The sequence below is a fragment of the Nuphar pumila genome, chromosome 14, assembly GCF_984573655.1.
Source record: "Nuphar pumila chromosome 14, dmNupPumi1.hap1.1, whole genome shotgun sequence".
Lineage (NCBI taxonomy): Eukaryota > Viridiplantae > Streptophyta > Magnoliopsida > Nymphaeales > Nymphaeaceae > Nuphar > Nuphar pumila.
The window spans coordinates 14,241,328-14,254,772 of NC_143262.1; the positions used below are offsets into that span (position 1 = coordinate 14,241,328).

The 13,445-nt window shown below is 38.4% G+C and overlaps 1 protein-coding gene across 1 annotated transcript; it reads left to right on the plus strand.

The window, feature by feature from the left end:
* The first annotated feature begins 3,126 nt into the window (after nucleotides 1-3,126).
* On the plus strand, nucleotides 3,127-13,257 carry LOC149816457 (heme oxygenase 1, chloroplastic-like). The gene is made up of 4 exons (XM_089987379.1): nucleotides 3,127-3,609; nucleotides 8,634-8,857; nucleotides 12,630-12,737; nucleotides 12,820-13,257. The coding sequence occupies exons 1-4, from the start codon at nucleotides 3,165-3,167 to the stop codon at nucleotides 12,910-12,912; spliced, it is 870 nt and encodes a 289-aa protein (XP_089843505.1). The 5' UTR covers nucleotides 3,127-3,164; the 3' UTR covers nucleotides 12,913-13,257.
* The last annotated feature ends 188 nt before the right edge of the window (nucleotides 13,258-13,445 follow it).

Genomic DNA, 13,445 nt, shown 5'->3' on the forward strand with positions numbered 1-13,445 from the left:
GAGAGGCATCGAGGAAGAGCATAAGAGGATAGGAGAAGGGAGAGGCATCAGGGTCAGGGGAAGAGGCTTCGAGAAAGTGATAGATTTTTTTTTTTAAAGAGCCTCTCAGTCCCTAATTAGGGACTGTATAATGGTGACATAAAATATACCATATAACTATGACACGAGAATGTCATCGTTATTGATCTATAACAGGTATATCGTTAATGGCGATATACAAGGTTATCGTTACAGAGTAAACCCTATAACATCGATATTTGTATATCATCATTTTTTATCGACCATTAAATATTATTGTTAAAGTGTTTTAAAATAAAGAGATAATATGGCCGTTAAAGACATATCTTTAATGATGATATATTTATGTGACTGCTAGTACCCGACAAGTAGCGGGGACAAAAAATGTATCGTTGCAACATTCTTTAGTGGCTACTTTTGGTGTTGCCATTAAAGCGTCACCACTATTAACCCTATTCCTTGTAGCGATACTATAACTAGTCATGACTTGTTTCATTTCAGTTAGTTGTTTATAACAACTTTGTTCTCTCTAAAACCATGTAGCCTAGGTTGTTGTTTGTGGTGTTTGCAAACATATGTTGCCCATCTGTGGTGGTGCTTCTTATTATCAATGACACACTACAAGAAAAATGCGTATCAGCGACGGACGCTATCCATCATTAAATCGTCGCTAATTCATTGTTAAACACGTTAGCGACGAATGTTGTGATGGATTAGCGACGGATAACGTCTATCGCATAACCCTGGTCGCTAAACTGCGGCAGAATTTATCTGTCGTCAATCCGTCGCTAAGTAGCGATGGATTAGCGGCGAATCATGTTCGCCGATAATCTGTCGCTAAATAGAGACTGATTTGGTTATACAACGAAATTTAATCTGTCGTTACTCTTTAACGAGAGATACATATCCATTGCTAATGTTGATCGCCAATTTGGCGACGACCATTAGCGACAACTTAAATTTCATCGCAAACCAACAACTGCTTTAAATTGGCGATAGAGTACAGTAAAAAAGGATACGATGAGTAGTTGAGAGAGAGAGTCCTGATTCAATGGGATAGCTTGCTTTAGGGCACGTTGTGCTACGATGAAGGCTCCATAACAATACATGCCGTAGAGACTTCGTCCACCAAAGCAAATGCATTCACTATAATACGACAGCGTATTAAAAGTGTGTAATAATATCCCGCCTGATCTTGGATCGTAGAAAGGAGGGTCATTCGTTGTGCCTTTTTTCTGCTATGTGGCCACAGTGGACCCATGGAAATGCAGTGAGCTCACCCCATGCATTTTTTTCATAAGCTTCCCTGTTTTTGTGGTATACAAACATGCCCTTTAAAAAGTAGAGCAGATCAGGTTCAACGGACCTTGTACAAAAAACTGTTCAAGGTACCTCAAATGTCGTCCATCATCAAAATCAACGGCACCCAAGGACTATCAAAAGTTTATTGTTTTGAACAAATCAGTCACTCATTTTTCAACCATTGATGTGGTTTCAACTAGATGTGCCAAATTCTTTGTGAGACACATGCTTTTTTTATCACTTTTGAGTGTCATTCATCTTGATCATGGATGGCATCCATGGTACCTTGGGCAGTTTTGTGTGCAAGGTCTCTTGAACCTGATCTGCTATCTTTAAGAAGAAATCTCCTCTATCTATTATCCTACATTTTTTAGGGTTATTGGCAGAGCAAGTATTTTGGGATGAAGTAATAACTGGGGTTCCCCTTGTCTAGTAGGCGCAGATAGTGCCCATCACCTTGTGTTGGGACTTTGAGGGTTCAAAACCCTGTAGGGATCTGCCTAACCCAGCTGGCTATTCAAAAAATATACATGTATACATTGAGGTGAAATTTTTGGGATGAAACTTACTCATGCTAACTTTTCAGGATATTGAATGGGCACACAACTCTAACCCCTTCCACTGTTTGGCCCTGCTCGAGGAGCCAAATGAAAGTAAGACCATAGTTGCATTGAAACCCCCACTCACCCCTTGTTTTCACGTTTAAGGGGTACCTGTAGGGTTGTTAAACGAACTAAGCAGTTCTGGACCCAGCTTGGTTCGGCTCATTACAAACTCATTTGTAATCGGTTTGTATTAGCTAGTGAGCCGAGCCACAAGCAGCTCGTTTAGCTTAAACAGGTTGAGCCTGAACACAGGGTGTTGAGCTCCGCTTGGAAGATCTTTTATATATATTCTCTTATATTTTATGTGAACTTCATGAGATTCGCAAAAAAGAATATCATGAATTTATCTTTTAGTTAAAAGAGTGCAATATAATTGAAAAAACTCTTTCAAAGGATGCTTCTCCCAAATTGCTCACCGGATCAAGGCGATTTTAGTGGTCTTGAAAAGCTAACAAGCTGATAGTCTGTTTCTTTTATTGTTTTTTCTTGATTTCTAGAGCAAGTGGCCAAAAAAACAACATAGAATAACTCGGTTACGAGCAATCACACTTGTTGCAATTATCCCAATTCATCTTCTTTTTTTGGAATATTGATGGGGTTGTATCTTAGCTTATGTTCACTGTTTTTTCAGCGATTCAGATGTTCTCAAAAAGATATTTTTGACTAATTTTTATTTTTATTTTTATTTTTTGTGTTTCTACAAAATATTTCAATTTATAAACCAAAAATCAATAGTAAAGTATGTCAAAAAAATTTTGTGCTAACGTTAAAATGATCATTTTAATGTCTAACTTTTGCAGTTTTGGTTAATGGTCAAATTTTGGCAAAATGTGGGTTTTTAAAGAAAAACACATCATCTTTGTCTATGGGATTATAAAGTTGACCTCGTCCAAAAATCCCACATAAAATCCAAAAAGCAGAAAATGGATCTGGCCTGAGGGCTTGGGAGTTTATAAACTACTTCCAAAAAGTAAGGCTTTACTCGGTCCGGGTTCTTGGCATTTAGACCGGGACCTACATCTTTCCTGCCTAAGCGGCTAAGCCAGGTATGATGAGACTCATATGTGAACCTGGTGTCAGAGCCTCATAGTTGGATCGTGATCCATATTCTTCTGGATCAGCCCAAAATCTCTCTCTCTCTCTCTCTCTCTCTCTCTATATATATATATATATATATATATATATATATATATATTTTTCTGGTATTTCATTTACCAGAGTGAATAGCTTTAACCATACATGCTCTTCACAATTGGTTGCAGAATGCAGCATGCATCGTTTTGCTGTGGGCTTCCAAAATTTGGCTCCTCTTTTGGATTCGAGTCTTGCAAAGCCGTTCCTTTCCGTATAGGTTCACCGAGTGCCCTGCATATGCCCATCTCCAACAAGGAAGAAATTGGGGCAGATGGGTCGCCGTTGCTCGTTCTGTGCTCTGGAACCGTGAAGAAGAGGAAGAGGTACCGGAAGCCTTACCCGGGGGAGGCAAAGGGCATAGTGGAAGAGATGAGGTTCGTTGCCATGAAGCTCAGAACAGAGAGCAACGAGGAGCAGCAGCATGAGGAGGATGGCGATACACAGACGACTTGGCAGCCCACCATCGAAGGGTATCTCAAATACTTGGTGGACAGCAAGTTCGTCTTCGATACTCTTCATAGAATCGTGGATGAGGCCACCCATGTTGCATGTCAGTCATCTCTCTCTCTCTCTCTCTCTCTCTCTCTCTCTCTCTCGCGCACACACACACACGCAAAATAAAGAGGAAACCAGAAGCAATCAGCAACCAACAAATCAAAAACAGAGTCAAGAGAGAATGATTTTACTGATAAACTGTTTGTTGAAATCAAACGTCCATGCCTCTTCACAATCATTCTTGCTCAGTGAAACCCACTGTTAGAGGCTACTACAATCCAAAAGGTAGCACAAACAATTAATGTGCCACTGTATGGCACACAATCAGCCAACCTTCTAGAAGACGTCCTGCCCAAGCACGTCTACCATGGGCTACGAACTTGGTTGAGTTGTTTTGTGCCACTGGTATGGGCTTTAGAATTGCTCTAGATTGACAAGCATGTGCAGACCGATCAATGGTCTTGAAGTTAATTTTGCATTCAACACCCATGACCCTGCATTTAGTTTCCTCGCGTTGAATGGTTGCGGATGAAACACTAAAGCTAGGAAATTCAAGTGCCATAAGAATTTGACTTTTAATGGCATCATAGTCAGGCCCAAGTCTAGCAATCATTTGAAAAGACTTTCTTTGATCAGTACGCTTTTCGATGGCATCAAGATCGGTTGATATGGGGTTATAAAGTGTGACCTCGTCCCACATTGCTCGCATCCCTCCTAAATGCTCGCTGAATGGTTTATCTTCTTTTTTAATTTTGTGTAAGTTGGTATACCCTGGCGATATTATTTTGTTGACGATAGACATCCTGAAGTGCATTCAAGGAATAAAAATTCTTCCGCAATGCTTGGTTCCATAAAGTAACCAAGCCCCATTCTTCATAATTTGGATTAGTAATTCCGAGCTTTTCTTTCTTACCCGTGATGAATCCTAACTTAGATTTCCCATTGAGATAGAATGTGGCAACTTTAGACCACGATAAGTAATTTAACCCATTTAAACTGACAATGGTTATCTTGAGATTAAGATTATGCTCTTGCACTATAACTTTAGAAGTTACAGAATCCTTAGGAAGATCTTGAGATGGATCAACCATCACTAGGAATAAAAGTATGATAGTCAAGTGAAGGACTTGCCAGGGTCCCGCAGAGCAGCAAGTGAACAATGACCCAAGGGATGCAAGCAATTTTTTGCTTTGCAATATGCAATACCATAAGTAATAAAATTACTTAATGGCCTTTAATAACCAAAAAAATGCTTTCACTCACACATTAGTATAAGCTTTGATTTAAATGTTAAAATAAAAGAAAAAAATAAATAACTCAAAGATTTAACCTGGTTCGGCTAGGAGCCTACATCCACGACAAGCACAATCCCTTTACTCTTATTTTTCTGCAAGTGAGGTGAACACCTATTTATACATGAGCTGCAACACTTAAATAGGTGCCTTCAATACAAGCGACCATAAAAGATAGGCTACAATGTGGGCTACAAGAGGTAGGCTACATGTCCTACAAGAATAGAGACATTAGGTAGCTTTTTTTTACATTTCATAACCCCATGGTAGATGTGCTTGGGCATGCCATCTTCTAGAAGGTTGGTTGATTTTATGCCATAGGGTTGGCTGGTTGTGTGCCATAAGGTGGCACATTAATTGTTTGTGTCACCTTTTGGATTATAGTAACCTTAACATTTAGTGAAGTCGAACACAAAGGAAACCCGAACCATCACCCTACAACAACAGTTCTTCCAAAGCCCTTGGATCAACATTCTAGTCAGTTGTGTCGGTCCACTCAAGCAACCCATCCACCTCTAAGGTTAAGTGTTTTTTACACTTTCCAACTCCAGTTCTTGTGCACTTTATCCTATTGAGCAAATTTTTTTTACCAAACACCTTTCTAGTCATTTATTATTTTCTTAACCAAAGTCTACTCTACTCAAGACTCTTCTAGCTTCAATGAAGCTAATTCACATCCTGAATGGAAAAAGGCCATGGACGAGTAACTACTTTCACTTGAAAAAAAACAAAAATTGGAACATTGTTTACCATCAGGAAAAAAATCTGTTAGATGTTGGTGGACCTGCAAAATTAAGTAATGAAATTATTGAAAGATACAAGGCTAGGCTAGTCGCAGTAGAGATTGCCCAAACATATGGGATAGATCATCATGAGATATTTGCTCTAGTCGCTAAAATAAATACCATTCGAGTGGTCCCGTTGGTTATTGCCAACAAAAAATAGCCACTATTTCAATTAAATGTAAAAAATATTTTTCTTCATGGTGACCTGGAAGAAGTATATATGAAACTTCCACCTGGTTATCTAGATGAAAAAAATGAAAACTTGGTATGCCGACTAAAAAAAGCTATCTGCAGTCTTAAACAATCTCCTAGAGCATGATTTTCTAAGCTAAGTGAAGTTTTATTAACCTTTGGATTCACCAAAAGTATCACCAATTCACTGATGTTCATAAGAAAAGATACCTTTGGGACAATGGTGGTATTAATTTATGTTGATGCTATCATTACAACAGGAAATGATATTTCAGGCATAGTCAAGGTTAAACACCACCTTCAACATGAGTTTGAAATCAAGGACATAGGTCAGTTATGATATTTTCTTAGGTTTGAAGTTTCCTATTAAAAAAAAGGCATCTTCATGTCCCAATAAAAATATACCTGAGGTCTTTTGAAAGAAACTGGAAAGTTTGGATGCAAGCCCGTTGACACTCCCATTGATCTAAATCATAAAATTGAGAAAGACAGTGGTGAACCTATTGAAAATGTTAGAATGTGTTAAAGGCTTGTAGGAAAACTGATTTATCTTACAGTCACACGGTTTGACTGCTTATTTGGTAAGTCAATTCATGCACAATCCCAAAAGACCACATATGGAAGCAGTTGATTGAATCATGAGATATTTAAAATCATCACCAAGAAAAGGACTAGTTGATAAAGCAAAACTGACATACAAAAATTGAAGGATACACATGTTGACTAGCTTGGCGATCCATCAGATAGAAGATCTACCATCGGGTATTTTACTTTAGTTGAAGGAAACCTCATGACTTAAAGCAAAAAGCAAAATGCAAAATGTTGTAGCCTGCTCTAGTGCAGAAGCTTATTTGGTTATTTTCGAGCTATGACCTCTACTATTTTTGAGCTTATTTGGTTAATGCCCTTATTAACCAACATAGGATTATATGTCACTACACCAATGAAGATGAAGTATGAAAGTTAAGCTGCCATTTATATTGTTGCAAATCTTGTCTTTTTTTAACGTACGAAACATATTGAGATTGATTTTCACTTTGTTAGAAAAAAGGTTCAAGCCTATGTCACACAGACTCGGCTTGGGAGGCGACACACCCGCGTCGACACGCCCCGACACGGGTGTGGCTTTGGACACGGGGCGGACTTGGTCAATGCACCTGGACCGAGTCCATCCACATTTTGGAATCGGTCAACTTTGACCGAGTCTATTTTTGTTCATTTTTTAGGACAAAAAATGTATAAAAACTAAAAAAAATTATTTTTTATATATTTTTTTAAAAATATATATATTGTGCAGATGCACAGTCTGTCTTTAGCAGAAAGATTGTGCAGTTGCACAGTCTTTAGCAGACTGCAGAGCATAGTGTTTAGATATATTTTTTAAAAAATATATACATATATATACCCGTGTCCTCGTGTCCAAAATTTTTAAATTGAGCCACACCCGTGTCGCAGCCGTACCCGCACCCATGTGACATAGGTTCAAGCTAAAGTAATTATTGCTCCATTTGTGTGAAGGTTTAACTTGCAGACATCTTTACTAAGGCTATTGAAAAAACAAAATTGTTAACCATTCTCGACAAGTTGAGTGTTGTTGATATTGGTGCACCAACTCGAGAGGGAGAAATGTTAAGGCTACCACAATCCAAAATGTGACACAAACAATTAATGTGGCATCCTATGACACACAATCAGTCAATTCTATGGCACAATCTGTTAACCTTCTAGAAGAAGGCATGTCCAAGCACATTTACTATCGGCTACAAAATGTAAAAAAAGTTACCTAGTGTCTCTATTCTGGTAGGACATGTAGCCTACCTTGTAGCCCACATTGTAGCCTATCTTTTTTTACCACTTGTATTGAAGCCACCTATCTAAGTTTTGCAACTCATGTATAAGTAGGTGTTCACCCCACTTGAAGATGAATAAGAGTGAAGGAGTTGTGCTTGTCTTGGATGTCGGCCCATAGATAAACCATGTTAAATGTTTGAGTTATTTTTCTTTCTTTTATTTCAACACCCACATCTAGAGAAGTGTAGTTTTGAAAAGATTTTGTTAAGGACAATTTCACAATCATTCTCCCCAATATTCAGTTGGTTTGAATCGTTTGACTGTTACATGCAAGCTGGTCTATCAATGATAGTATATACGAATTTTGTTACATGTTACTGCCATCTTGTTGCATCCCATTTATTCCCTTCCTCAAAGGCTTTCAAGATAACAAATTGACTTGTACAAAGGTGCTAGAGAATCATGCCGATTGGAATACCTGGAAAGATGCAAACATGTGTGCACAGTCTTACGTAGATTTTTGCAGATATCTCTATAGAACTTTAGCATGCAAATTTTATGTCTTTTTTAGTAGTTGGTGAGCATGTTGGAATCATCCCCCAGCAGAGCCCTGCTTATCTGCAAGTCCAATGGATTGTCGTCTTTGGAAATAGGGTGGCACCCAGCTGCAGCTTGTGTTGATTAGTGCAGGCTTCTTCAAACAGTAGTAGTTGGTTCTAACACTGCAAGTTACTTTGTGTGGGCTAGTAATCAATGAATGTCTTTTGAAAAGAAAAAAACATTTACTTTGACCATATTAGTCCCTTCTATTTCCTTTAATTTTTTATTATTTGTGCCTGAGCATATGTTTGTTGTGCTTATGTATGAACTTTTATTACTCAGCAGCTGAAACAATAGATGAATATCGATTCTAGTTTACTTAATCCGCTTGTTGTGTCGTCTTTTTCTTCACCCCATAGAAGGCATTAATTATGAACAGAGGAACTTACGGAGGATAAGCGTTCATGTATGTGCTGCAGATGCTGACTTCAGGAAAACTGGTTTGGAGCGATCAGATGCTCTTTCAAAAGATATAGAGTGGTTCAGCCAACAGGGCCACATGATTCCAGAACCAAGTCCTCCTGGAGTTTCTTATGCTAAATATCTGCATGAAATTTCAGAAACCAGTCCTGCAGCATTCTTGTGTCATTTTTATAACATATATTTTGCACATATAAGTGGTGGCCAAGTGATAGGGAAGCAGGTACAGTATCATCTTCTTTATTGCCATTTGCAGTAGGTGTTTCTCTCAATTTCTATTTGCAATTTCTGCCTTCAACAAAGTGTTTTTTTCCATGCTTAATTATGCCCTTTTGTTTTGGACAGAAACCTTATATTTTATCTTACATTTTGGGGTTTTGATTTTGTTGGAAGTCTATGCATGTATCCTTGCTTAAAAGTACATATGGCAATCCCATTTCAAGGGCGGTTAGCTTCTCATGCTATGTTAGTGACTTGCATGTTTATGCAGAAGGAAAAATGGTGGGTCATAGGCTTAATGATAGCTCTCACGCCCACCAACCCTGAACCCTCTAGCAACTGGCAAAATAAAAAAGGAAATTTACTTACCATTTCTTATTTATGGCCCTACTGGAGTTTACCTACTTTCTTTATCCCACAACTCTGGGGATGTAAATTGGGTAATGGCCCAGCTCAGAGATATCAGTGCCATGTAACATTCTGCAAGACTGTTGTCTTACTCCTTGCTATATATAAACAAAATCATGCATGGTTTGTAAAAATCCAAATTCCAGTATGTGGAATCAAGATTTTTTCTTTGTGAATTACATGAAATGTGAAAGGCATATAATAGGTGATAAGATTCGTAGACATTAATTAACACCTCTTCCTTATTCCCCGTATCACTTAGGTACTTGGGTCACAGCAGAAGTTCAATTATGTGTGTGTGTGTGTGTGTGAGAGAGAGAGAGAGAGAGAGAGAGAGAGGAATCATGCTTGGTTCATAAAATCAAAACCCTGTATGTCAAATCAAGAATTTTGCTTTGTGAATTACATGAAGTATGAAAAATATGCAGCAAAGATTCATGGGCACTAATTAATACTTCTGCATCATTTCCTATATAATTTAGTGAAGGCAGAAGTTCAATTTCAGGAACACAACAACAACAACAACAACAACAACAACAACAACAACAACAACTACGCCTTCATCCCAAAACAATTGGGGTCAGCGATATGAACCAAAAAAGAAAATCATTCTGGGTCCTCCACATGAATCCTTCTCCTCCAAGAAAATCAGTTCAATTTCAGGAAATTAGTGGATAATTCCATGGAAAGAAAATTCATAACATGTCATATCCATGTCCATGTGACATAGGTTTTGCATTTGACTAAGGGGGCAACTCTCAGTATGTAGACATTAAACTAAACTGAAATGCCCAAAAGACAAGGAAACTAGATATAAAATGAGAGCATGACCATATGAACATGTGTATATGACCAGCATCATTGCAGATCCAGGACATGGTCAATAGGGGGCAGTTGCCCCCTAGTTTGGGAATACCCAACATGGTTGGTGAATTGCTATTGAGTTCCATGCCCCCCAAAAAGCATGGCTTTTGGAGAGTTGTTTCTCCCTCATCATATCATCAAAGCCTTATCCCAAATACATGGAGGGTGTCAACCCTACTAGTGCCAGTCCCAAGCCTGGATAAAGGAGGAGGGTTGCATCAGTGGCAAACGGCCTTGAAACTCTAGACACATCCTATGAAAATGAGTCCTAAGAGTTATTTCCACCTGTGTTGTAGAAATTGAGAATTTGCCATCACTTAATTATATGGATTTTAAAAACTTTATGATGCAAAATATATATTTTAGAATATAAATAGTTGAACCATCTAGTTGATATTTTTTTTCTGGTGAGCATTTAAAGTACAAGAACCTGCTTCTTATAAAATGAGAAAAATAGATAATTCAAATACTGTCTTTTTCCCTTCTACTGACCTCCATATGTTATAGAACACCTTAGGAACTATGTCACAGGGACTCGCCAACTAGGTGCCGCACCCGCGTTGCACCCGTACCCGCACCCGCACCCGATGCGGTCAACCTGACCCTGGGTGCAGTCAATGCACCCAGGGTCATTTATGTCCAACTTTTGGACTTTATATATATAATTTTTTATATTTTTGCCGCACCCCCGCACCCAAGTTTTTTGAAAGTGCCGTACCCCCCCCCCCACCCGCACCCGCACCCATGTGACATAGCTTAGGAATCTCTTTTTCTCTCTCTCTCTCCAAGGATGAAATGGGTTGAAGATCCAAACCTGGTATGACCAACGTGTATGCATGGGTGTGAATTAACCATGCATGTCCAACAACCACAAACCAATACGGCCATTTTTATGAAATTTCTAATATGACCAACATACAAGGGGATACTGAAATGGGATCCAAAATGGAGTATCTGTGAGATAGCCCCCAAGGGAAAAGGCATAATCCTGGCTCTGCCAACTAGTGGATTCAGAACTTCAGCACCTTCAATTGATGAGTATTCATGCTTCAGCGTGTTAGAAAACCTTATAAAAGTTACATTCTCTACCTATACAGCTTCTTTTATTGTTCACCTTTTTCATCTTCTTTTTGCCACGATAAACAATTTGGCCTGCTACCTGATCTGATATATACTTTGGGTATTGTGCAGTCACCAATCAGCATGCTCTGCTTGCAAGAAAAGCATCATGCATGCTCTCTTTTGCATTGATAATTAATCACACTTGTACACAAATGCTGAATAAGATGCAACTTGTTGCTGAGTATTCAATGTTGCACCTAACTGTTATAATTATGTACAGGCTCTTGGTTTCAGAAGTAAACAATGATTCACGCATGCACACACATTCCCACATGCACAAATAGCTGATTCTGATACCATGTGCACATGAATGGAAATTTGCTAAATAAATTCATTGTTGATTCCATTAAGAGGGTGTCCTCATTATATACATGTACTGTACTGTAACATAGAAATATTCGTGAAATATGCAAACAATAGATGGTTAGCATATAGTATTATCTACCATATGTCTAGCAGACGACAGGCATGTATGAGTTTATCCTCATTGAGTACCTACTGTTGGGATTAGGGCTGGTAAACGAGCCGAACGAACCGAACACTCGTGCCCGGCTCATCCCTGAATGAGACGAGCCGAACATGAGCTGGCTTGTGTAAAAACATTCCATGTTATTTATACATAGTATATACATTTTTATATATTATACTTGAAAATATATATAACTTTTTTATAAATTACACTTAATAATCCATATTTTATGTATATATTTTTCATTCATCCTTCTTTTTTATATATATTTTATGCATTCTTCCTTTTATATATTACACAAAGTATATATATATATATATATATATATATATATATATATATATATATATATATATATATATTATCTATACGAGCACTATCAAGCTGAGCCAAGCTGAACATCTTGTGTTCGGGCTCAATTCATTTAAGCTAAACGAGCTGCTCGTGGCTCGGCTCACCAACTATACGAACCAATCATGAACGAGTTCGTGACAAGCCGAACTGAGCCAACGAGCTGCTCTGTTTGTTTACCAGCCCTAGTTGGGATATATGACCCAACCTATCCAGAGATACAATGTAACCATATTTTCTACCAGCAGTCATCACTTGAGTAAATCCATGCCATGCTTGTGATTGTCTTTCACTTGAGGTGTGGTTTTCAATTTCTTGACCTTTAAAGCACATGCATGATGATTGTGGTCGGACCACTACATATTGAGTTTTCTGTACAACAATTCTCAAAGCGGGTATTCTCAGGACCTCCCATGATGAGAAACAATCTGTAAAACTGTGATGATTGCATTAACTTTTCTTTTTTACCTTATTTGTTTTATTCCTTCTTGATTTACGTAAGATGCAATTTCTCCATCTGCCTTGTCTTTCTTATTGACAGTATCAAGTTTCCTGCATTTAGGTTTCTGAGATGATCCTTGAGAATAGGGAGCTGGAGTTCTACAAGTGGGAAGGCGATGTGCCTGACTTATTGAAAGATCTAAGAGAGAAGCTTAATAAACTCGGAGAGGTAAAGTATTCTATCATTTTGAAAACACTCTAAAACTCACAGTCACAGTCTTCATGCAGCTAACGGAACTTTTCTGGTGCAGCATTGGTCTAGAGATGAGAAAAACAAATGCCTAAGAGAAGCATCAAAATCATTTAAATTTTCTGGGCAGATTGTCCGCATAATTATTCAGTAATGCAGCAGTTCAAATAGGTCCCAGAGCTCTTGGTACTCTCCAGCCAGATTGCTGGTGCTACAAACTCTTGTTGAGGAGGACGAGCATGGTGCTTTGAGGACATCAGGCATCGGTTGCAAATGCATGATGACAAAGTCCTACATAAATGATGCATGATTCTGCCATGTGCACGCTGCATCTTATGGGGGTTTCTGGTAAGTAGGAATGGAAGGTGTATTGGCCTGTGATGCAAGTACAATCAGTGCCCATCTCATGCTGGAAATTTTTTCTAAGCGTGCAATTACTTCTACTTTGTTGCTGTTGCTATAACATGCAAATCATAAAGCTGTGGCTTGTTGCTCAAAATTGCTTACACATCATGAAGACATCATCATCTTTCATGTTGACAACTGTGTCTCCTTGCAAAGTGAAAACTTGACCAAAGCAGAGGCCACACTTGGAATTTTCTCAGATCGTTTGTTGCCGAAGGGATGAGACTTGAGATGAATTAGTTCAGTCAACCACATGTAGTTGGGATAAAGCTTGGTGATGAT